Source organism: Xyrauchen texanus, chromosome 25, assembly GCF_025860055.1.
Source record: "Xyrauchen texanus isolate HMW12.3.18 chromosome 25, RBS_HiC_50CHRs, whole genome shotgun sequence".
Lineage (NCBI taxonomy): Eukaryota > Metazoa > Chordata > Actinopteri > Cypriniformes > Catostomidae > Xyrauchen > Xyrauchen texanus.
This window is the reverse complement of record NC_068300.1, coordinates 29,816,573-29,842,486: the sequence shown is the minus strand read 5'-3', so window position 1 is coordinate 29,842,486 and position 25,914 is coordinate 29,816,573. Positions and strand designations below refer to the sequence as shown.

The following is a 25,914-nucleotide window of genomic DNA, read 5'->3' as shown; positions in this document are numbered from 1 at the left end:
GGAAATGCTACGGACGTGGCTGACATGACAGTGTTAAAATAAAGGTACATCTTAAAAAAAATTATATATCGATATTTATGCATTGTATCGATAACATTTGATCGTTGGTTATTGGATCGATGCATCGATCCAGATCGATGAATCATCACACCCCTATTAATTGCATTAACATTTTTACTGGTATAAATCTTTGATACAATTATATACATTGCCTGACCAAAAAAAACATGTATTGATGACGGGAGAGTGGAACCACTCCGTAAAGTCTTCTCCAGCACATTGCAAAGACTTTCAATGGGGTTAAGGTCAGGATTCTGTGGTGGCAATTCATGTGTGAAAATTATTCCTCATTCTCCCTGAACCACTCTTTCAAAATGTGAGCCCTATGAATCTTGGCTTTGTTGTTCTGTTCTGTGTTATCATGGGGAAAAAATACATTGATGGGATAACCTGGTCATTCAGTACATTCAGGTAGTCAGCTGACTTTATTTTATTGTCACATAACATTGACCAATTGAAGCAACCCCAGATCATAACACTGCCTCCAGAGGCTTGTACAGTGGGCATTATGCATGAAGGGTGCTTTGCTTCATGCGCTTCCCTTCTTACCCTGAAGCGTCCATTGCTTTGGAATAGGGTACATCTGGACTCATCAGACCACATGACCTTTTTCCATTGCTCCACATTCCAATCTTTATGCTCCCTATCAAATTGAAGTTGTTATTTCCGATTATTCTCGCTTACAATTGGCTTTCTTGTGGCCACACAGCTGTTTAGTCCCAATCCTGTAAGTTCTCGTTGCATTGTGCTTGTGGAAATGCTCTTACTTTCACTATTAAACATAGCTGTGAGTTTTATGTCGATTTCTTACGATGTGACTAGGGCTGGGACGACGCGTCGATGTAATCGATGACGTCGACGCAAAAAATACGTCGGCGCAAAATATGCGCGTCGATTTGTCAGACTAAAACAAAGATGGCGGCGCCGGAGAGTAGAAGCAAAACAAGTGGCTCCTCAGACTACCAGAAGTGCAAGGCGGCACACACTCGTTCATCTAAAGTGTGGGAATTCTTTAATTTAAAAGGAAAAAATTATGTGATATGTTGTCTTTGCAAAATCGAGATGGCTTTCCATTCTAGCACCACGGCAATGCACCAGCACTAGGGCTGGGATGACGTCGACGCAAAAAATACGTCGACGCAAAATATGCGCGTCGAATTGTCAGACCCAAAACAAAGATGGCGGCGCCGGCGCCAACACGAGTGGCTCCTCAGACTATAGAAGTGCAAGGCGGCATGCACTCGTTCCTCTAAAGTATGGGAATTATTTAATTTAAAAGGAAACAATTCCGTGATATGTCGTCTTTGCAAAATGGAGATGGCCTTCCATTCTAGCGCCACCCGGGAACAGCCGCAGATAATAATGCGCTTACAGCTATGAATGAATGTCGTGAAAAATACATAGAGGACACTGACAACGCGCTGACAAACAGGACCAAGCAGGTAACATTTGATAAAGTCTCAACTTTCAAATTTGGTCATTCAAAGAAAATTAAACCATAAATAGGCCTACTATTTTGTGGCTCTTTAATGTGTCGTGACAGATTGCCTCAGTTAAAGCTGCTCGTGAACCGATTATCTTTTCCTTGGTTAATTTATAGCATCAAATAGGCTAAACATGAATGTAGCCTACATCAGAAGGACTGTTGTTTTATCCGCAGAAAGACGTCAGTACGGTAGCCTACAATCCATTATTCAAATCCACCGACGTTAATCTTCTCTCTCCTGACTACTTTGTTGGTCAAAAATGGCGTATTATGATTGATTGATCAGATCGCCAGTCAATCAAACTCCCGGCAAATGTTTTTTTTAAAATTTTATACACCCCCACCCCCGATGAAACCGGTATTACCGGTGTTGTCACAAGTCGATTAATCGAATCGAAATCGAATCGGACTGAAAAAATGAATCGTTAGATTAATCGATGCATCGAAAAAATAAATCGCTAGATTAATCGTTTAAAAAATAATCGTTTATCCCAGCCCTAGATGTGACTTCAAGCGTGACTTCACCAAGAGTTTTAGTGATCTCCGATCACGATTATTCAAGATTTTTTTCTCACTACATTTATTCTGCAAAGCTGACTGTTCACCACTATCCTTACAGGTGTTGGACAGTTATTAACCCAATTCCAGTGAATTCAGCAATCTCCTTTGTTGTTTTCTTTGCTTGAATCAGGCCAATAATTTGCCTCTTCTGAAACACAGTAACATCTTTTCAACGACTATGGGATACGATTTCCGACAACGTTGTTTAAGAAATGAGGAGCTACACACTGCATCAGATAGCAGTAGTTGCCAGCTGAAACATAGTAATCGCTGCAATAATGATCCAATCATAGGCATCTGCTAAGTATCTGCTTATTTAAATCCAAACAGTGACTTTCTTTTTGGCCAGGCAGTGCACGTCCCATAAAATCAGTGGACATGCTGTTATTAAAAATTGTGCAAATTCTTCTACCATTTTCCAGTGGACTTTTTAATAATAGAATCAAATGGGCAGAATCAATTCATATCAAACTTTATTGGCAAGAGAAACTTAAGTGTACATTGCCAATGTATCACTGGACACTTTATATACAGATATAAAACAAATTGAGTGCTGAAGAAAACTTTTTTTTAAGTATAAATGTCACTTAAATGAACAAGGAAAATTTAATTTCTCATGTTATGACCGCTTTAATCTTAAAATGGTCAAGGATCAACCAATTAATTTTCCTGGCCCATATATTTGTCTATCGATAGTTAGGATGCAGGTAGAATTTGATTCATAATGTTTTATTTAACCCTTTATTTTTGAGATACTTAAACTCTTTAAGCCAGATTTAGATGCTAATGACCGGCTTATCGGTTGTTGTTTGGTGCGTTCCTAATGAATGAACACCATTCAGTGGTCAGTATTCTTACCAAGTGGCAGTGCAAGACAAAAATTGTTTTACCAAGCCCCCCTTCTCTCATAAAGGAGTTTCCCATGTCCAACTTCCTCCCATCTTTCTCCGATCTCTCGGGACAAGGGGGAGGGGATTATGTCATGGTCAGGAGGGGATGGGGGGTTAAAGGTTTGATGGAAGATCTGAATGTTTGTTAGATCTCTGCACTATTTCCTGCTCTCTAAATCACTGGCCTCATTTCTCAACCAATGGGAGCAATATTTCCTGTAAAGGAAAGATTGAGAGCTCCACACCTCTCATCAGCTGCTGTGGCTGATTCAATTGGGCTGGAGAGACACCATAAGATCCTCTCTTCTTCTGTTACCCATCTGATGTTTGCATCCATGTGCAACAGCTTAGGAACAGAGTACAGCCAGAGGAAAGAAAAAACACAAATACGATCTCTTTAATATCTCAAAAAGGTAGTGAAATTAATGTTTTTGCCCACCAGCCACAGTTGCTAGTAAAAGCTCAATTTTACCAGCCACTTTATTTAATTTTTATACCAGCCATTTTTATTTATCAATTTCAAATATATAGCCAGTTCTCATTGCATTAGCACTGCCCCTGTATTTGAAAATCAACTTTGACCTCTTTTTGGTTCACGTTCAGTTATTGTCTTAATTAACTTTTCATTCACACTGTTAGTCACATTATTACTTATTAGTATTACCTTAAGGGCATATTGTCTAAACAGCTCCATTTTAAATGTCAATTGAATACATCTTACAGTTTGCCTGTAATGATGTCAAAACTACCCGCCACTGAGTAAAAAGTATGTGCTGTGTGGTGTTTATTTCACACCCTGATCTCAGTTTTTTCTTCTAGACAGCAATAAGATGAAAAGGAGAGCAAATGGAGCCTTTTGCTGAAGTCCTCTGTTCTCTGATTTTTCTCCTGAAACCCCAGTAATCTCACATGTTTCTCTTCTAGAGTTTCAGAAGAGATCTCAACAATGTCACAAACATTGCTCTTCTTTGCCAATATACAATTCAATACAAACTGGAAATTCAAATTCTTCTAAGTCCAATCTATTTTACCTATGCTACATTCATTTTATAGCTCTATACTCTAACTGTATTTCAGCAATTTTCCTCATTATCTGTATCTATTTTTTATTTCTCATCAGTAATTTTAAGAGAAACGTCTGAGATAAAGCTGATACTTAAAATTCTCTCCTGGGCAGAATGAGATTAAAAAAGAGGAAGGGAAGATGACAGATGTTTATAAGGGAGGAAAATACTGTTTGGTCAGTTTATCCTTTGCTTGTTCAGATATCAGCCTAGCAGCAGCATTCTGGAGATAAGAAGAGAGAATGAGAGACAAAGTAATGCACTCTTCCTTGTGTAGCTGGCTCCCTTCCCTCTCCCTCTAACTGCTCTGGGGATTCCAGGAAATTTGACTCCTAAGCCTCACTCCATTCCCTCTCCCTTCATAATTGTCCATGCGAGAAGTGCACATGCATAATCACCTATGTGGTACATTCACATGTCAAAGTCAACTCAAACAGCCAGCAATGAAGCAAGACGAAGCCCATATATCTGAAGCGCTGAGATAAAAGGCAACACATGACCCCTCAAAAAACAGATCTACTTAGTGCCAATTCTTAAAGGAATAGTTCACCCAAAATTGAAAATTCTATCATTCCAAACCTGCAATAAGAGGAGTTGATAGTACCCCAATTTAAAGCTTAAATTACCGCAAAGTATAAAAAAAGTATCATATTCCAAGTCTTCTGATGTCATACAATAGATTTTGATGGAAAACAACCTGCGATGAAATAAAATGATTTTGTGGTGAAGTAAATAAAGCAGAAAAGATCAAGTACTTTCTACAGTGAATAAGTTAGTTTAAGCATGAATTTGAAAATATTAAGTAAATTCTACATTTGTACTCAGTTCAAGCATTTAAAAGAATTAGAATTACCTTATAATTAAATATGATTTATGATATTTATCTGTAAAAAGCGTAATCCTATACCAATCCTAAATTAGAAAACCTAATATTTACAGTATTTGCTGATTTTAGTCAATATCACAGGAAAATGAAATTAGTAAATTTTACTTAACTTTGCTAATTATTCGTCACTATTTTGCCGCAAATTCGCCACTTATATTTTCACACGAAAATGAGCTTTGTGGCAATTTGCAGCAAATTGTCCATTGTTGCCAAAGGTTTACTGGAGGTTCACCACTACTGACGAAGAGCTGCAAACTTCTGGCAAATATTTGCAGTGAATCAAAAGCTGATTTGCAGGAGAAAATAAAAAGTGTCAATTTCGTCATCATCATTAAAGCAATGTGATGTTGTATAATAGACTACATGGCATGGATTAAGCTTCAATGTGTAAGACTTCCATGTGTCATATGATTAAGTATGTTAACAAAGCACTGAAATGTTAGTACACTTTTAAAAGCATGGCTTGGTTCAGTGCAACATTGTTTAAGTAAAATGTACTTGAGTATTACAAAGTAAACTTTACTTGAGAATTTTTGATTAAAGCCACCAAGAATTGTGTGTAGTCTTCACTCGAAAAGCTTATTCTCAGTGGCGTGCGTGTTCACACAAAAATTTGCTTTGTTTTTAATGCTTAAAAAACAACAGAGACATTGTAAACAATGCAAGTGCTTGTGTGAACAACACAATGCAATAACAACTTATACTGTTGCGTTACCTTTGCTAGAATTAATGGAAGTTAAAAAGCAAAGTTTTTATATGCATTGTTTTAGTAAACTCTGATTAAGGTTCTGATGTGGATCAGACACTTTCGACGATCCAATCAATTCCCCATGGAGGAAATCTAAGTCTGGCCCTAAATTGTTTTCTCATTGAGTGTTCTGTTTCAGCCTGAAATACATTAGATTACAGAAGTAAAATGGGTTGCAAATGCCGTTTTAATGTTGACTTTAATATTCTCACTTGTGAGTCACAAAGACAGGACTTGGAAAATTAACATGAGAGTGACATATGGGCGGAAGCAGAGATGGGCTGACAGATTAAAACATGTTTTAATGGGTTTCTTTCAACACAAATGTCTTCATGTGGCTGATCTGAGCTGCATGTGTGTAGTAGAGGTTAACTGAAGGGCAGCTAGTTTTTTTTCCAGTCAGGGTAAAGTTGAGTTTACAGCGATATTATGTCTGGGCGCCCGTCCTGCTGATGCAACCAGATACAATCTGTTGGGAAGTCACTTAAAACGGCCGTTTGCCCAGGGATGGGGGGAGCAATCATGAAAAGCAGGTTCAGAATACACACACACACACACACACACACACACACAAAATCAAGTCCAAATACAAACAAATTCCAAAGAGCCATTTAAATATTTGACCCAAGTACTGCTGACAAGCAGTCATGGTCACATGCAAACATTCTTTGATTTATAATTGCACCCCTTTGATTTCAGTGTTTGGATAAAATGGTGCCGATATGGCAGCTTGTTTCACATCAGGCTGTGGTGAGTGGGTGGACAACAAAGCACCTAAATAAAGTAATGCCTCATACAAATAGTTTCGCAAACAAACAATACCACAACAGGCTGTGACATTGTCAGGCAAAAGCAGGTGGATGGCATCCAGACAGAATGGGGGAGGAGTGGATGCAAATGATCTTGCAGTAACAGACACTTTTGGAGCTCTAATAAAGCTTTTGTATGACAATACAGATTACCCGATTACCATAAAACACTCATGGACTAGGCATTTTCTTGATCATGAATGATGGCATTGATTTATACTGGGATTGCACTCTACCTATTGATAATTTATAGATAGATTAATAGGTTAAATTATTATATATAATGACATATAAATTAAATATAAATGTCTGTTGGTGGCATTTCAAAAAGTTATTGTGAATATTGTTTACACATTATTTTACAGTGTCCTTGTTACAATTTGTAATTACACAAGTAAGCACTGGGTAATGGTAAATAACAACATGTACTTACTATAAGTTATTGGTTAGGGTTTAGTTTAGAATTTGTTGCTTGTAATTATACATAATTTACTGTTATTACTATAGAATATACACTTAATATGTGTAACAAGGAAACTGTAAAATAAAGTGTTACCATATCATCTAATATTTCTGGAATTTTGTTGTTTCCCCATATGTTATGTGTATGTGTTTTGACCCCCTGAATACCTACCGGTCCTGCTGTTTAGTGCAGTGGTTGGTTTGGTGACAGGTGGATTATACTATAGTTTGCAAGGCATAAAGATCACCTGCCTCCTTTGCTTGGTCTCACTTTTGATTAATTCATTTTATTTTATTTTTCTTTTGCCAGACACACACACACAGACACGCTAATACCACCTCTAATATATTCACAAACACTTAAAACACTGACTTGGATTTCAGAAATATGATTTTGTGTATTTTTTATGAATTTTTGAAATGTTAAAATCGACATAACTTCCTGGTCATATGACCTGATGATGTCACACCACATTGGAATCAATGCTTTCGCAAACACATCCTACCTATAATAATAATAATAATAATAATAATAATAATAATAATAATAATAATAAAAAAAGATTCCCATCTTTGTTTTTTTAAATATCCCCTGAAGTCCCATTTGGACTTGGTTCATAACATTTTGTACTTTAACAGAGCTACGCTTATTTGGCCCTTATATTAATTTAAGTAGTTGCACTTACAATACTCACAATGTGTTAGGAGCTGTAGAGGCGTAGTCTCAAGATGGCGCCGAGTATGGCTGCTGCGTTGCGAGCTCCGTTACAACACTGCGGTTTATTGTTTGTTTTGTTTACAGTTCTTTGTTTTTTTGTCTTGGATGTTGTCTGCCTTATTGTTTACGACAGACAAACGCTTTTGGACATTGGTTCTACAATTACACATCGAAAACCGGACTTCAAATTCCTTAATGCCGACCTGCTGTTTACAAACACGCTGGCGGAGCCCTTTGTCTGGGCTGCTCGGCTGCGGAAACACAGAAGGAAAAGAGGAAAACGAGCCGGCGTTCTCATCAGAGTAAGACGTCGTGCAAATCGACCCCCGCTACCCAGTATACTACTGGCAAATGTTCAGTCTCTGGACAACAAGCTCTACAAGCTGTGAACACGGATCTCTTTCCAACGAGAGACGAGAGATTGCTGCGTTATATGCCTTACAGAAACCTGGCTGGCTGCGGAGATTCCAGACTCAGCCATCGAAATCACGGGCTTCTCCGTGCACCGAGTGGACAGAGCGAAAGACCTCTCAGGTAAAAGCAGAGGTGGTGGTGTATGTTTTATGATCAACAAATCATGGTGTGATCAGAGGAACGTATATTTAATCAAGTTTTTCTGCTCTCCTGATCTGGAATATCTCGTGCTTCTGTGTCGACCATTCTGGCTGCCTAGGGAATTCACAGCGGTCATCATCACAGCTGTGTACATCCCCCCACAAGCCGACACAGACCGGGCACTCAGGGAACTGTATGGGTGTATAAGTGAGTTGGAAACCACGCACCCTGAGGCTGCATTCATTGTTGCCGGGGACTTTAACAAAGCCAACTTCAAAACAATCGCTCCAAAATACCACCAACACATAAAGTTCAACACACGAGGGGACCGGGTTTTAGATCATTGTTACTCTCCTTTCTGGGAAGGCTACAAATCCCTCCCCCGCCCCCCATTTGGCAAATCGGACCATTCTTCCGTTCTACTTCTACCTGCTTACAAGCAGAAGCTGAAACGGGAAGCACCCACCCTCAGAACAATCCAGTGCTGGTCGGACCAATCAGACTCTGCGCTACAAGACTGTTTTGATCACGCGGACTGGGAGATGTTCCGGTCCGCCTCTGATGACGACATCAAGGTTTACGCTGACAGCATAACGTGTTGTAGAGGACGTTGTTCTGACCAAAACTATACGGATATACCCCAACCAGAAACCATGGGTTAACGGCGATGTTCGCGCGGCACTCACTGCGCGGACCTCCGCTTTTAATTCTTCTAACACGGAGGAGCGTAAACAAGCCAGTTATGCCCTCCGTAACACTAACAGTGCAGCCAAACGCCAGTACAGGCACAAACTTGAAGGTCAGTTCAACACCACTGACTCCAGAAGTATGTGGCAGGGAATTAACACAATCACGGACTACAAACGGAATAAAGTCTCCGCCATGAACACCGCTGCATCTCTCCCGGACGAACTTAATACATTTTATGCTCGTTTCGAGGACAACACCACCGCCCTCGCGGAGAGAGCACTCGCGGCTGACGCTACAGAGGTCGGTTCACTCTCCGTCTCTGTTGTGGATGTAACCCGATCATTCCGACGGGTGAACATCCGTAAAGCCGCGGGTCCAGACGGCATTCCGGGCCCCATCATCAGAGCGTGCGCAAACCAACTGGCTGGTGTATTTACGGACATTTTCAATCTGTCCCTCTCCCTGTCTGTGGTCCCCACATGCTTCAAAACATCAACCATTGTGCCTGTTCCGAAGCAAGCTATAATCACTTGCTTAAATGACTGGCGTCCTGTTGCTCTTACCCCCATAATCAGCAAATGCTTCGAGAGGTTAATCAGAGATCACATCTGCTCTGTTCTGCCCCCCTCTTTGGACCCATTGCAGTTTGCCTACCGCAACAACCACTCCACCGATGATGCCATTGCATCTACAATACACACTGCTCTCTCCCATCTGGAAAAAAGGAACACATATGTGAGAATGCTGTTTGTAGACTACAGCTCAGCATTCAACACCATAGCGCCCTCCAAGCTTGATGAGAAACTCCGGGCTCTGGGCTTAAACAGCTCGCTGTGCAGCTGGATCCTGGATTTCCTGTCAGGCAGACGTCAGGTGGTTAGAATGGGCAGCAACACCTCCTCATCACTGACCCTCAACACTGGAGCCCCGCAGGGCTGTGTTCTCAGCCAACTCCTGTATTCCCTGTACACACATGACTGTGTGGCAACACATAGCTCCAATGCCATCATTAAGTTTGCTGACGATACGACGGTGGTAGGTCTGATCACTGACAATGATGAAACAGCCTACAGAGAGGAGGTGTACACTCTGACACGCTGGTGTCAAGAGCACAACCTCTCCCTCAACGTCAGTAAAACCAAGGAGCTTGTTGTGGACTTCAGGAAGAAAGACGGAGAACACAGCCCCATCACCATCAATGGAGCACCGGTGGAGAGAGTCAGCAGCTTCAAGTTCCTCGGTGTCCACATTACTGAGGAACTCACATGGTCCGTCCACACTGAGGCCGTTGTGAAGAAGGTTCACCAGCGCCTCTTCTTCCTGAGATGGCTGAGGAAGTTTGGAATGAACCAACACATCCTCACACGGTTCTACACCAGCACTGTAGAGAGCATCCTGACTGGCTGCATCACCGCCTGGTACGGCAATAGCACCACGCACAACTGCAAAGCCTTGCAAAGGGTGGTGCGAACTGCCAGGAACATCATCGGAAGTGAGCTTCCCTCCCTCCAGGACATATATACCAGGCGGTGTGTGAAAAAAGCTCGGAGGATCATCAGAGACTCCAGCCACCCGAGTCATGGTCTGTTCTCACTGCTACCATCAGGCAGGCGGTATCGCAGCATCAGGACCCGCACCAGCCGACTACATGATAGCTTTTTCCCCCAAGCAATCAGACTGTTGAACACTTGATCTATCAGGATCAATAATTAGCACTGCACTTTATTCAGCTATAATCTCACACTGGACTGTCAACATATTCTCCTCAATATACTACTTCATATATATCCATCCATCCATCCATCGTCAACCGCTTATCCTGTGTACAGGGTCGCGGGGGGCTGGAGCCTATCCCAGCTAACATTGGGCGAAAGGCGGGGGACACCCTGGACAGGTCGCCAGTCCATCGCAGTACTTCATATATATATATATATATATTTCATATACTCCTTACTTATTGTATTGTATATTGTGTATTCTATATTGTGTGTATTGTATATAATTATCGTGTTGTGTAAGTATGTGTACATTTGATATGTAAATTGTGTTGTGTAAGTATGTTGTTTATTGTAATTGGTATATGTCTTGTCACTGTCATGACTGCTATGTTGCTTGGAACTGCACACAAGAATTTCACCTACTGTTGCACTTGTGTACATGGTAGTGTGACAAAGTGATTTGATTTGATTTGATTTGAAAAACAGCCTATTACAGTAACAACATGTTTTTACTTTGTAGAACTCATTACTTACCTATGTACTTACACACTAATACAAAGTCTTAACAGTTGAATTGTTACTGCTGTAATTGCAGTGCACTCAAACGCCATAGAAAAGAGGGACAGGAAATCGTCTTTGTTACACATGTAACCTCGGCCCCGTGATCACTCATGCTAGGGAAATTCTAGAGATGTCCCGATCGATTGGCCGCTGATCAAATCGTCCGATATTCGTCTTAAATCCGTGATCGGCCGATCGTGAATAGATTTAGGGCCGATCTTTTTTGCAGCATGCAGGCAATCACACTTACACTGCTCCTCTAGAGGTAAATGTGTATGAATATTACTTTGCCCAATTTCTAGAGTCGTTACTGTTGTTATTCGGACTCGTTGTACAGTGAACAGGAAGAGGATGCTAACAGATTTAAAAACAAATTAAACAACATATAAACAATCATGCAAAAACATGATACATGGCATGAGTTGTAACAATCAGACGTTGTGTTGAGTGATAGAGACTGTTTGAGCAATCATGAGCGCTTTTAGCTTTACTCTCTTTAACATGAGCGCTCTCTGTGTCAATCAATGATGTGCACTCTTCAAGTGCTCTCAATAACTCATCATCAGTCACTCATCCCAATTTAAATCAGATTAATGTTGGTCACAATACCACTAATATTAAATATAACTGTTCAATAACCTTCAATAACGACACCGCGTATTCATGCATTTGCTTAATAATTAGTGATTTGTGTTACATCAAAACTCAAAGACAGTAAACAGACCATAGATATGAACGATTTCTCACTGGAGCAGTTTTAGGGCTTGTTATGAATATATTTTTCTTATTTTTGAATGTGTCTCTGCGGTGTGTGATGCTTTCATGGTTTGTACTGTTTGTCAGTATGTCACAATGGCATTTTGATATTGACAACAGAACTATTAATAACTGTTTCATTATTGTTGAACTTGGGCCTGAAATTTTGAATTAGTTTTTATGGAATACATTTTTTGTTGTGACTATTCAAGTCAAGCTGTTTACACCATTTGTAAGTGTATGTAAGATTTCTATTCATCCATGGATTTGATGGATGAACTGGAGTGGATTTATGATAAGTAGAAGTTGATTTTATATGTGAGTTTTATAAAAATGCTAGCTGCACTAAGTTAAATGCATTAAGCTGATGACATCTTTTAGTTACTTTGTTTACTTAGTTATTTTTGTAAACAAACAAAAAAAAAACAGTCTGTAGCTCTATTATCTAGGCAAATACAAGAATCGAACCGGGACTCAGTATCGGCAGATATTTAATATTTTAATATCGGATCGGGGGCCAAAAAAGCTGATCGGGACATCCCTATCCAACACATTTGAGTACTGTTGGTAGACTGTGTAGGTCCCCTGCCGCGATCAAAAGCTTTACCCAGTTTTATGTCTGCTTTTGGTATACCAAGATTTATTCAGACTGATGAGGGCTCAAATTTTATGAGCCAACAGTTTGCAAAGGCTCTTGACAACTGAAAGTTAGGCATAATATTTCTAGTGCATACCACCCTCAAAGTCAAGGTGCCCTCAAGAGATTTCATCAGACCTTGAAGTCACTTCTACTGTCCTTTTGTGTGGAGCTTGGGTCTGATCCTGAACCTGGTCCTTTTGGTGCTCAGGTGTGTTTTAAGGTAATTATGACCGGGAAGGCAACCCTGTATGGACCTGCAGATCGAGCTTGAAAAGGACTAGTAATAAGGGGCAACAGAGCCAACACCTGATCCCCGATAGGGAGTACAGGTCTCCCATATAAATATTTTGAAGCCTGTATCTTCTGTTGGACTGGTAACCTCTGTTTTACCAGCATAACCTGTTGACTCTTTACATCCAACTGAGGAGGGGATCTCCCTGTAGAAGAGCCTACATGGGTCTAATATATTTTCTAATGATATTTATTGAGTTATTTAAGGGCAGCTGAAACATTCTGAGATGCATAGTCAACTGGTTCCCTGTTTACCACATTTAGCTGAGATAGAGAATGGTGACATTCTTTAGTTGCTAGAGTCTTTCCCCACCTTGTTTCCAGATGTGCCTATTTGTACATCCGTAGTTGAACGCAACATTGATGTGGGGACTGCTGAAACATTTTAACAACATGCATACAGAATGAATCATACAAAATGGGAATTGTTGCAAAAAGAGGTTACCTACCATCTGGATAACAATCTAAACCTAGCTTTAGTCCTTGGAATTCACCCTGTCTCCTTGTAACCAAGCCAGATGGGTCTCTGTCACTGAACCAGACTGCTACCCTTTAATCCTGCATAGATGACTTTGTGGATAGGGTGGGGTCTGTGAAGTTTGTAAGCAAATTTGACATTTTAAAAAGGGTATTGGCAGGTGCCATTGACTGCCAAAGCAAGGGAGTTGTCTGCATTTGTGATGCCGGACGACTTCCTGCAATATAAAGTTATGCCTTTTGGAGTTCAAAATGCTTCAGCCATATTCCAGCGCCTTATAAATAAAGTACAGCTTTTTGTATAGCTCATCCTGGTCAGACCAGATGAGGGAGTTGTTTGTTCATTTAACCAATGCATCCATAACTATAAATCTGGCCAAATGTGAATTTGGTAAAGCTACTATCACGTACCTGGGCAAGGTAGTGGGAAATATACAGGTCAGTCCAGTTGAAGCCAAAGTTTTCCCAATACCTTCAAATTGCAGGGAGCTGCACAGGTTTTTAGGAATGGTAGGGTATTACTAAGGGTTTTGCCCAAAAATTGCCACAGTTGTTGCGCCAAGTCCCAAAGTACAATTTGACTGGTTCGAGGCTTGCCAACAGGCATTTTATGCTGCTAAGGCCTTACTGACTGATGCACCTGTACTTGCCACAGCAAATGTTTTGTTTAGCTGTTGATGCCAGTGACAGCGGAGCTGGTGCCGTTCTTTTACAGAGAGGCCAGGATTGGTTTGAACATACCATCTGCCAATCCGATCATGGTCAATACTGATCATAATCCCTTGGTGTTTTTAGACTGAATGAAAAATTATAACTAGAGGATAATGAGATGGAGTATAACTTTTAAACCATTCCACCTTGATATTAGACATGTTTTGGGAAGTGATAACATAATAGCAGATGCTCAATCTAGAGCCTATGATGTGTCTCCCACTTTTCTCTTCTCCTCTCTATCCTGTTTACTTATGGCCCAGGATGCAAGAGACCAGGCAGAGTGGGGATCAGATGGGTGAGGCCAGAGCCATATAGAGAGAGAGTTGCGACAACGGAAGTTCTAAATGCTTGATCGTCACGTGATTCACGTAGACTTCAGATAGTTCCAGGAAGTGCTTTGGGGGGCATTTCAAACTGTTAGAGTAGAGTGACAGAACTGCGATTTCTGGTAATTAGTGGTCAATAAATGCATTTATTTTATATATTTATGTAACACACCGACATATGTATGTAGCATGAGTATGTTGTTACAGCGATGTTGTTGTTTTAAAGATCAAATCAGCTAATATTTGAGGATTAGTGTTCGCTTACCGTTATTTGCCTCAACTTATTTCAGGCTAGGGTTTCTGTTGCCTTTTTATGTTACCTCATGTTCATTATTTTCACTAATCTCATGGTAACTAATGTCATATTTATGACTTTTCAGATAGTACAGAGACAGGCTGGTGACAGGTGATTTCCAGCTCGCACCGCACAATGGGTCAATGAACTATTAACTATTAGCAGCAGTTACGTAAATGTAAAATTTAGTGAAATGAAGCTTATTGTTTACAATTCTTACAATTCTATATATAGTAATATAATTATTTATGTATTATAAATATTATATATCTAATATATAATTCTTACAATACTTATTCATATACACAATATATTCAGCTTTAAAACAACTTAAGCATACTAGTATATAAACTGCCGTTCAAAAGTAATTAGGCTGAAAATTCAGCTTGGCATCACAGGAGTAAATTAAATTTTAAAATACAATACTTTATCCAGCTCCAATCCTTGCCTAATCTGTTAGTTATCCGATAACATCCCTTATCTCCTAATTTAATGAGTAATACTCAACTATAAGGTTTTAATTTACAAGTTATTTTTATTTAGCTGTACTGATAATATACAGAATAAGATAATATTATTCTTTAAACGTCTCACCTTTTAAAAGTGCGTCGCAAATGGTTTGTTCTGATGCATCTCTACGGTGTTTGCTGCTACTTCCGGGAACTATTGAGAGGCTCCACGAGCCGCCATTGCTGTAAAAAAAAACGTTCCATTGGAGTCAATGGAGTTGTCGCAACTCTCTCTCTATATGGCTCTGGGTGAGGCTACATGAGGTCTTTTTTTGTGTGCTTTTTTTTGTGAGCACTTTTGGGAAAGGAGGTTTATGACCCCCTGAATGCCTACCGCTCCTGCTGTGTATTTGTGGTTTGTTGACAGATGGATTATATTATTAATTAACCCTCCTATAGTTGGCAAGGTATAAAGAGTCACCTGCCTCCTTTGCTAGGGCTCTCTTTCAATTCATTCCATTTTTCCCTCTTTTTTATTTTTATTTATGCCAGACCAGCACACACACAGACACACACATTTCTAAATTTTTCAGTTCTATTTTTGGTTATTTATTTTTTTCCCCACACTAGACATGTCCAAAGTTGCTGTATTTAACTTTTTCCAATTCATTTGAATAAACTTGTTTTGAATAAGTCATTGTTTGCCTTTTTATGTTGTGGTTTACGAGCCAGCCGTAACAGTGTGGGACCATGTTTATGGGTAATACATTTAAAAAAATTTAATGTATAATTAAAAACTACACTTTCAGAATTGAAACCCTTTCCTTTTTAATTGTACTTAAATTGGAATTACAATTCTGCATCGTGTTTTCTACCTCGTTTCAATTTCAGAAATTTGGTTGGAATGTACAATGAATGGTCCTGATGGATGGATGGATCTGAGTAGTCAGAGCACAGAGAGATGTTTACAGAGAGAGGAGTACTTGGAAAATGTGATGGAATAAGACAGAGAGGCTGCCTGAGGGAGAGAAGGGGGAAAAATTGTAGCAGGAGGGTTTTGATATGAATTAGAGCATGGTGCTTGTACAGAGATGCATTGTGGATACCCAGCTGCACCCTGGCTGTGGTTTAGACACAGAGAAAGAGAGGAGAATCCACTCTCATGTAGTATTCACAAACAGGCCTGTGTTCCTTGTTCCCCTTCACAATCCCCATTTACCCCTTTCAGTGACTGTTGCCCTCTCTCTTCTTCATTCCCCTAAAACAACACTACATCCTTCCTTTATATGTCCCCTAAAGAAACATGTAAATGTTGTCAGCAATGAATGACCAAACGTGGAACCATACTGTAGAATAAATTTTGTAAGCAGGACTTATTTCTACTTACAGTTAGGGTCAGTGTACTTTTGCGTCCATTCTTTTTTACTTTTTAAACCCAAAATTAAAAACGAAAAATGCGGTTTCTTCTTTATTGGTTTTAAAACTAAAGAACAGAATAAGCAGATCAAAACAAATGTTCTGTTGACTATTTAATTTTCTATTTAAACATCAATAATGATAAGGGAAAATTATTTTCGTATTTTTTCATTGTCAAATTTGATATGCACATGTGAGCGGCACTGAAACACCACTTTTTTGATTGGTCAACCCGCCCTGTCTTCTGTGCTGCCTTAATCCTATCAGCCAGAATTAGAGTTGGGATTGCTCTACAAATTTGTCTAAATTTTCATTAAATATTGTCCTGACCCGAACCACCACTAACTGTAAACTATGCATGCCATATGTATTAGAATTTTGCTGCTTACATACATATGGCATGCATAGTTTACAGTTAGTGGTGGTTTGGGACAGTATTTAATGCAAATTGAGACAAATTGGCAGAGTGATCCCAACTCTAATTCTAGCTGAAGGCAGTAGGATACAGAAGACGGGGCAAGATGACCAATCAGATGAAAGGGGCTTTTCAGTGCCGCTCACATGTGCATATCAAATATTCCAGGTGTATATTAATTTTTTAAACACTGAAGGAAAACAAAAATGGAGAATTTCCCCCAATCTCATTTATTCCTTTGGTCCTTGAAATGGTCAACAGGAAATTAGTTTGTATCTGCTTATTTTATTTATCAATGTTAAAACCAATAAAGAAAATGTGTTGGGTTACGTGGTGTAACCCTTGTTCCCTCAAAAATGCGGAAAGAGATGCTGCGCTGAGAAAAGCATTTTGGGAACAATCCTACATTGTGACCAGCTGTGAATATGTGTGTAACACGTCAATGACCATTGACCGGAATTTATAGCCTCGGCTGGTGAGATCATTGGATGCACCTGTGGCCAGGCTATAAATAGACGTGTCACCAGCGTGTCGTCAGATATATTTTTTTCTGAAGAGCAGTCCTGGGACATCCCAGTTCGGTGAAGAAGCGCAGCATCTCGTTCCGCTTTTTTCAGGGAACAAGGGTTACACCACGTAACCCGACACGTTCCCTTTACAAAAAGCTTCACTAGGATGCTGCGCTGAGAAAATCGCTTTGGGAACGAGAATACCCATGCCGCCGCACTGAGGCTGTCCGGACCCCTACGGTTGTGAAGTGTGATCATAAGAACGCGAGAGGTGTCAGACATGAGCTTAAGATATCGACTCAAGGACATAAGAGCCCGGAGTAGCATGAACATCCAAACTATATAATTTGATGAATGTGTGCGGAGAGGACCAGCCTGCCGCATCACAAACTTGCTGCAGAGGGACCCCACTAGCCAAGGCTTTAGAGGAGGCGACCCCTCTGGTGGAGTGAGCCCTGATACCTACTGGCGAAGCTTGACCGCGCGCCTCGTAGGCCAGGGCAATAACATCCCTCACCCAATGCGACATAGTCTGCTTGGAGTATAGTCCACTGCGGCTCCCATGGCAAACTAATAGTTGCCCTGACTTATGCCAATGGCTAGTGCAGTGGACATAAGTCTAAAGGGCACAGACTGGACACAGTCTGTCAAGTACTTGCTGCTCCGGCGTTGCAAACGGCGGGGAGAAGAAGGCTTAGAGAGTGACCTGATGTAGGGTCGCGAAAGGCACCTTAGGCAGGTAGTCATGATGAGGGGGCAAACTCTAAACAGGCTGGTAAAACAGACAGAGCCTGTAGGTCCTCAATTCTCTTTAGATAGGTAATCGCCATTAGAAAAACCATCTTGAGAGTCAGAAGTCTGTCAGACGCTGACTCTAGAGGTTCAAAGGGGGTCTCAACCAGACCCTCAAGGACTATTACTAAGTCCTATGAAGAGGTCATGATCCTAGCAGGGGATGCCTCTCAAAGGGTACCCTGTCCATCAAGGCGTGGCAAGCCGAAATGGCCACATAGACCCTGAGAGTGGCGGGGCATGTGCCTGCTGACAGTTCTTCCTGCAGAAAGTCCAGTACTGAAGCAATATGGCAGTTAACTGGATCTGCATATGAACTTTTAGTAGAGGGAAACGCATACAGGCACATTCTGGGCCATGTATTCGCCACCGTGTCCAGCCCCAGGGGGCTGGGTGACTCAGGGAGAAGTAGAGGAGACATTGCACTATTCATAGAGGCGAAGAGGTCCTCTTCTGCCCTGTAAAGTCTCAACCAGATTTGTTCCAAGTGGAGGGAGCCCTAGCACTTAAAATGGTCTCGATAACCTCAGGAGAAAGCCCTGTGTACCTCAGTTGGTACCCTTCAGGGGCCAAGCGTGAAAGGTTCCACAATTCGGCCAGGGATGAAATATTGTCCCCTGTGTCTGAGAAAGAAGGTCCTTTCTGTTCGGAATCGCCCAAAGCAAGCCGTCGAGGAGAGATATTATCCCCGAGAACCATACCCTGTTCGGCCAGCGCGGCGCTATCAGTAAGAGGCAAGACCCTTGCTGGCGAACTCTGCATAACTCTGCAAAAATGCATACAGACGCATTCAGGGCCATGTATGCGCCACCGCGTCCAGTTTTGGGTTAAAAAAGAATGGATACAAAAGTACACTGACCCTATTGGTTGTTTTGTTTTTGGTTTCATTTTGTTTGGTTTTGTTTTTTCGTTTTATTTTTTGTGTTTCGTTTCAAGGTTTTGTTATGGAGGTGTTTTCATTTTGACTTGCCAGATCAAAGAAGTAGGCCTACAGAGTTGCTGAAATGGTTATGTCTGTGATTACCATTAAAGCAGATTTGTGCAACTCTGTATCGTTGTTTGCTTAACACAGATAATTGCCTCTTTAAAAGTTACTGCGGTTTTATAATCAAAAGCTTTTAATTAACTCTCCACCACCTTCAGGGACCCATGAATAATTAATTTGTGAGCCAGCCATCTTTGATACTTCTTCCTCAGTTATAAACTGAAAAGCACCATTAAAAACACTATTACCACTGGTCACACAACTTGTTACCTCTGCGCCACTATGGTAAATGGTCTGCACTTACATAGCGCCTTTTTAAACTTAGCGGTATTCAAAACGCTTTACACTGCATCTCATTCACCCATTCACACACACATTCACACACCAATGACAGCAGAGTTGCCATGCAAGGTGCTAGCCTGCAATTGGGAGCAACTTTGGGTTCAGTGTCTTGCTCAAGGACACTTCAGCGTATGGAGTCATGTAGGCCGGGAATCGAACCGCCAACCCTGCGATTAGTGGCCAACCCGTGCTACCACCTGAGCCACAGCCGTCCCACAGAACTGTAATAATAGATGAAAAATAATGATTGTCATACAGATTTCCCAAACACTCCCTTTCTTCCATTGTTTGAACAAAAATGTAGTCCTGTACCATTTTGTTTCCATTGGTGGAGCCAATTTTACTATGCTGGGCAACTTGACCAAACATATTGCAATTCCATTTGATGACACTGAACCTTAAAAACACCTCGCTGATCTCCCTCCCTGGTCATTGTGGTTTTTAGGTGGCTAAGGACGTGTCCATCCGTGTTCACAACGAACTTGATGCTGTGGAGAAGAAGAGATCTCGTCTGGAGCAGGAGAATGAGGAGTTGAGGGTGAGGCTACAGGAACTGGAGGTGGCCAAACAGGTCCTGCAGGCAGAGATGGAGAAAACCAGAGAGGTGAGAGAAAATTCAGATCATTGTCAAAACTTTCACAATTCTTCTGCAGGTATGATATATGATGTGAGATCTTGGGTAAATGCCATGGCACAATGTGCAACTTTCTGTCAGACTGAACGATACACATCGTAGCCAAGAATCTGGTCCTATTCATCCCAATTGACAACATTGATTGTGCATTTTATCTCATCTGACTGTCATAGTAGCAGTCACACTGCACAACATCAAGCAACATTTTTTTACTGCCAGAACTATGTCGGAGGCTAAGATTCATTTCAACGGCAATTAATCAGCCGGCGGTGAATGTGTCATACTTATGGCACTTTTCCACTGCGCGTTACTGTTCAACTCAACCCGACTGTACTCGCTTTACTATTCTGAGCTTACTTTTCCACTGCTGTTTTGTGCCACCTCAACGTGGGTGGGACTTAGGGTTGCAGCGGTATACCGGTTTCATAGTATACCACAGTATGAAAATGTATGGTTATCATACATGTACATTTGCTTATCTACGGTATTGAGAAAAAAATGCAACCGGATGGAGAATCTCTCATGCGTGTGCGCATCTCCTTTCCTCCTTGTCTGCCTGACAGGCTCGTCAACTTGCGTCACACACACACATGCAGTGGAGAAGATGTCAGATTGAAGCGGGGCGAGGGGGTCTGACATAAGTGAGTGTGTGTGTGTGTGTAAGTGCAGACAGCAGGGAAAGAACAATGTAATGGTTCTCCCATTGACGATATTTCGGTGGCCGCCCAAGTGATAGCCTATTTAGGACTGCCGAGGCAGATTTAATGATAATCTCGCAAACAGCTAAAGGCTTACAAGCTCGCGATCATGATCTGCTCTTCTCTCTGGTGCGCACGTGCAACAACTGGGCTTCTCTCGATATTGCAGAGTGCAGACATCAAAACTGATGTGACCAATTTCAATTCTAGACTTTTCTATTCAATTTTTAAAAGGGGGTGAGAAAACTTCCAGTAGATTTTGACATCAACAACAAAATAATGTCACTTGATGCATGTCCTTGTACTGGAAAACCATGAACAAAACTATGCTACATAAAAGGAAATGCGACCCAGGATAGATTAAATACAGGTTATGTTTTTACTATGGCGGGTCTACACTTGATTTCCAAAGTAAAATCTGTCCTGAAGCAAAACCAGTTGAGAACCACTGAGTTAAAGGTACAGACAGCAGCAGTGTATGGTAATTATTAATAATCATAGGACATTACTTTAAAAGCTCACACAGCTGATGTTATTTTTCATTTAGTAGTTAATTTAACATGCTATGCTAACATGTAAACTAACATGCTTTAGTTATATAACATGTTACATGCTATTTTTTTCATGTTTATAATTTGGTTTATTATAATAATTCTGTTAGCTTTCTTATTTTTTCTATTTATTTTATTTTCAAAAGGGATAATGTTTTTACACATACTTTAATAAAAAAAGGTTTCAAGTTTCAATTATAATAAAGTGTTTGCTTAAAAAATAAATAAATAAATAAAATAACCCTTCTGTTTTCACTGCTAATAGTAATTGTGTAATACTGTGAAACCGTGATATTACACAAAACAATATACAATAACACAGCCACTAGCTGTTAACTTCTAGCTCATTGTGCTGCATTATACAGTTGTTGAATGGTGATTTTACACAAGTGTAACAGTTAAATTGGCCTGGTTGTTTTAGAAGCAAGCTTTCCAGTAGCTGGTCAACTAAATAAAGTGAAGCTTTCAAGCAGAGTACAGAGTTAACATAACAAAACATACCATCCTCCATCGTGGAGTCCAGGCCACTCTCCCTCCCATTGCTCACCGGTCTAGATAGCGTCCATTTGGTCGAACCACTTCCACTTTTCCTTGATGGTTCTGTAGTCACTTTTCCCTACACTGTTGGTAGGTCCGGTGGTAGCTGTGTCTCAGCTGTGCGGCCAACATCTGAGACACTTCCTGAAATACTTTTTTCATTAGTCGCTAACGAGAGGAACGTCTGCACCTTGTTTATTGACCACGGCGTGGTTTTTACAATTCGAAAGTCACGTGAACAAATGATACTGCTATCGCTGTAGCTAACTTTAATACTAACGGGTTGATGACCCATGTCGAGAATCCAGTGACACTGGTAGACGATTCTCCCTGACCAATCATTAATCTGCAGGGTTTAGATATCACATTTAATATCTCGCTCGACTTGCTTGGAACCTCGACCAAGGTGGTATTAAAAATAGTACCAGGTACTATTCACAATGGAAAACCCCCAAAAAGCGAGCAGAGTCAAGTCGAGTTGTACCGTGCAGTGCAGTGGAAACGCCCCATAAGCTATCAGAGACTGACGATTTTGCCCTATGACAACATAAATCTTTTACAATCACAGAACTTTCTCTCAGACAGCAAAACTGCCAAAATCATGCATTGTAAAGCTTTTTTTTTTATTATTAATATAGAATTCAAATATGTACAGCATTTTAAGAGCCATTTTACAAGTTCTCCAAGCTTTTCAGGTTGTCACCTGTAATTTTGGGAAAATTAGACTATTATTTAGTTTCAAATGCTGTAAAATTCTGCATGGCTTCATTAGGAGCTCCTGGGAATATTTTTAAACGGAAATGTGTTTATATTTAAATTGATTTGGCTTGGGGCAGAACTCTTAATGTTGACACTGTTCTTCAACTTGAGGCACAGAGTACCACTATAGTCAAAGCGGCAGGAGCCGAAAGCCCAGGGCTGGTACTGATTTGTTGACTTTCTCTGATTAAATGTCAGCTTGGCTGGGTGGTGGAAGGGGAGCACATGAATTAAGTGTTAGATTTTTCTATAGTGACAGTTTAACAAGCAGGAACATAAAGCATGCTCCTTGTGTTTAGTTAATTCTGTTTTTTTTTGGCCTGCATTCTTTCCTTTTCTCTTACTGATAAATGTTTCTTTGTCTTATGAGTCATAGATCGTTGGCTGGATTGTTTGCATTGGTTCAATGGTTCTACTGTGATAGAAAGTGATGATGAATGCATATTGTATAAATCAATGGTCACGATTGGTTGGTTTACAAATTTCTTTGAAAATAATTTTATGGGGTGTTTTTATACTGCTGGTATGGTCAATGCCAGCACTCTGATTTGCTCGGCTGCGCTGCTATGGGTGGGCTAAAGTCTGTTCTGCGTTCTCATTGGCTGAATGCCCAGAGCAGGATGTATGCCACTCTGTGTTGTTGTGGACTGAATTCTTGGCATAACGGGCACTTATGTTATACAGCAAGAGAGTGAGAGGGTTCATACTTAACTGAAAATACAGTTAAAAAAAGAGCCAATAAAGTATTTTAGAAAACAGATTACTGAAAGAAAGAATGAAAGGAGCATTGCAGGGATGTAAAAGAAGATGAGTAAGAGAGGATTGGGTCTGAGTTATTGATTTTGAAGTATAAAACATTTGTTGCAGATCAGCGATTTGCCTCAGATGCTGGTTAGATGATCTGACTAATCATGATCTCTTTCACTGACATACTCAGGATAGGACAAAAAGAGATATATTAAGATGATTTGTTGTTAGTGATGGTATTGTACAGAATTTAACCTCCTTAGACCAGAGCATGACCGATGTGTGCATTTTCCATTTCCCTTTTTTATTTATAACTAGTAGCACCTAATGAACATGCAAAAATAAATATATATATATATATATATATATATATATATATATATATATATATATATATATATATATATATATATATATATATATATATATTAAAATTTCACAACAAGTGAAAATTTTAAAATAATATCAAGCTATAGAAAGTTTTTTTTTAATCAAATTGTTTGTTTCCAGGAAGGTTGTTTATTCATGTTGAGACATTACAGACATTAGAATAATTAATTCTTATTCAAAGTAATGGCCAGCATCATCCAATCACTGCCAACTATGTTAAAATAAAATTACACATTTTAAATCCTAAATCTATGTACTGATTACTATTGTTCCATGTCTAGCAACCACTTTGAGTGATCCAAACATCATCTGTTGCCTGAAACTGAACTTTTGTTCTGATTTTTCGAGTAAATCTACTTCATTACTCTATGCTGCATAGAGAGCTATAGGATTCTCCCTTGCATCTTTTTAGTGAATGGCTTAACCTCCAGTGTGCTGTCTGTCTGAACTGGTCTCAGAACAGTTCAAAATGCACCTTATTTTAATCATAACCCCATATAAAAGCCCTGAAAGCTAAATTGATCAGCTTTTGGATGTACCTATTGATTTTCAATGTGATAATATACAGTAAATATAGGATTTCTAAGGAACAAATTTGCTGTAGTACACGTTAGTGTACATTGTTTTTAGCTGCATGACGTTTCGCCAAAAATCACTCAAATTAAAAAAATGGCATATCAGATTACATTTCAGATTGCATTTGATTCAAACAGGTTTCAGTGTAAAAACTTAATCTGGTTTCTTGCCAGATGTAGTTTTGTTGACGTTTTTCTCAATGACAAACTCCGCTTGATCAGCGCCATGTTGTTTTGTCACATATCACCATCAAAATCCTCCCTTTCTGACAAAAATAAACAGTAAAAATTAAAGCTGGCTGATGAAGGGCTTTTTTTATAGCCTAGATAAAGCCATATCCAAAAATAATTTTTCTTTCCTACAAGCATTCGATTCTCTGTCCTTTTTATTCTCTGTCTCCAGTCTTCATTTAAAACACAATCAGTATTGATGCAGCTGTCGCAGAGTCGCACGGGTGATTAGATGCACATGTCTACTGGTGTGGGGTTATGAGAGGGTGTGTTTCTGTGTGTGTTTATGGCGTTCTGATGGTGGTTGCTTTGTGGAGGGGCTGTTTTATAGCCATCAGGTGAGAAACAGCAGCTTTAATAGGAGACATCTGTATAGTAATTGTGCAGTTAAGACAAGAGTTCAAACCAGAAACTCTATATCTCTCTCTTTCCTTCTTTAAATAATTCACTTTTATGTTCAAACATACACACTTTGATGTATATTATTTATAATACTAGAACAGTGATAGGTCACTAAAATGGCCCTGCCTGCTTATGAAATGCATTTTCCAGGTATAAAAAAAAGTGTTTATATTCGCTTACAAAAATGTACTGTGGCAGTACCATGGTACAGTGATGTTGTAACACTCTCCCCTTTTAGGGAGAATACACAGAAACATAAATACAGTTCAGAAACTCTCTATACCCCAGATTACTTTTCTGTATGAATGTGAGAATCAAATTAAAAATATACACCATGTAATCTTGAAACAAAACAGTCAAATGTATTATACAAATATATATAAATGCATCCAAACACCAATACAACAACATTTAATCCCTTCCCCTCCCGATATTATATACTTGAATACCAGTGGAGCAGTATTTCTGTGTAACTGGATTGCTCTTACCACGGTAACAAACATGCCGGTAGCATCCATCTTTAAAATACTCAATGTTGTATAACATTCCGTTAAAGTAATCCAATGTCAAAGATGATGTGTCCAAGCACGAATCCAAACAAAAAAATCAAATCAACGTAGAAAAAACAGGTAAATCTAGCCCAGTGTTTCCCAACCTTTTTCTGCCACGGCACACATTTTATGACTAACTTTACCCTTTTCAAGAACTTTTCCATGTTTTCTGTCTGTCTTAGTAGCGTGTTTACATGTAATGTTTGAAATTCTGCTATGCAAAA

General features: G+C 39.9%; 1 protein-coding gene across 1 annotated transcript in view; it reads left to right on the top strand.

Moving 5' to 3' along the window:
• LOC127619104 (protein SOGA1-like) overlaps nt 1-25,914 on the top strand; it is a 68,168-nt gene that overhangs the window by 7,645 nt on the left and 34,609 nt on the right. Inside the window, exon 3 of the mRNA XM_052091860.1 lies at nt 20,061-20,219. Within this exon, the coding sequence (XP_051947820.1) occupies nt 20,061-20,219 (159 nt within the window). The remainder of the gene's footprint in view (nt 1-20,060; nt 20,220-25,914) is intronic.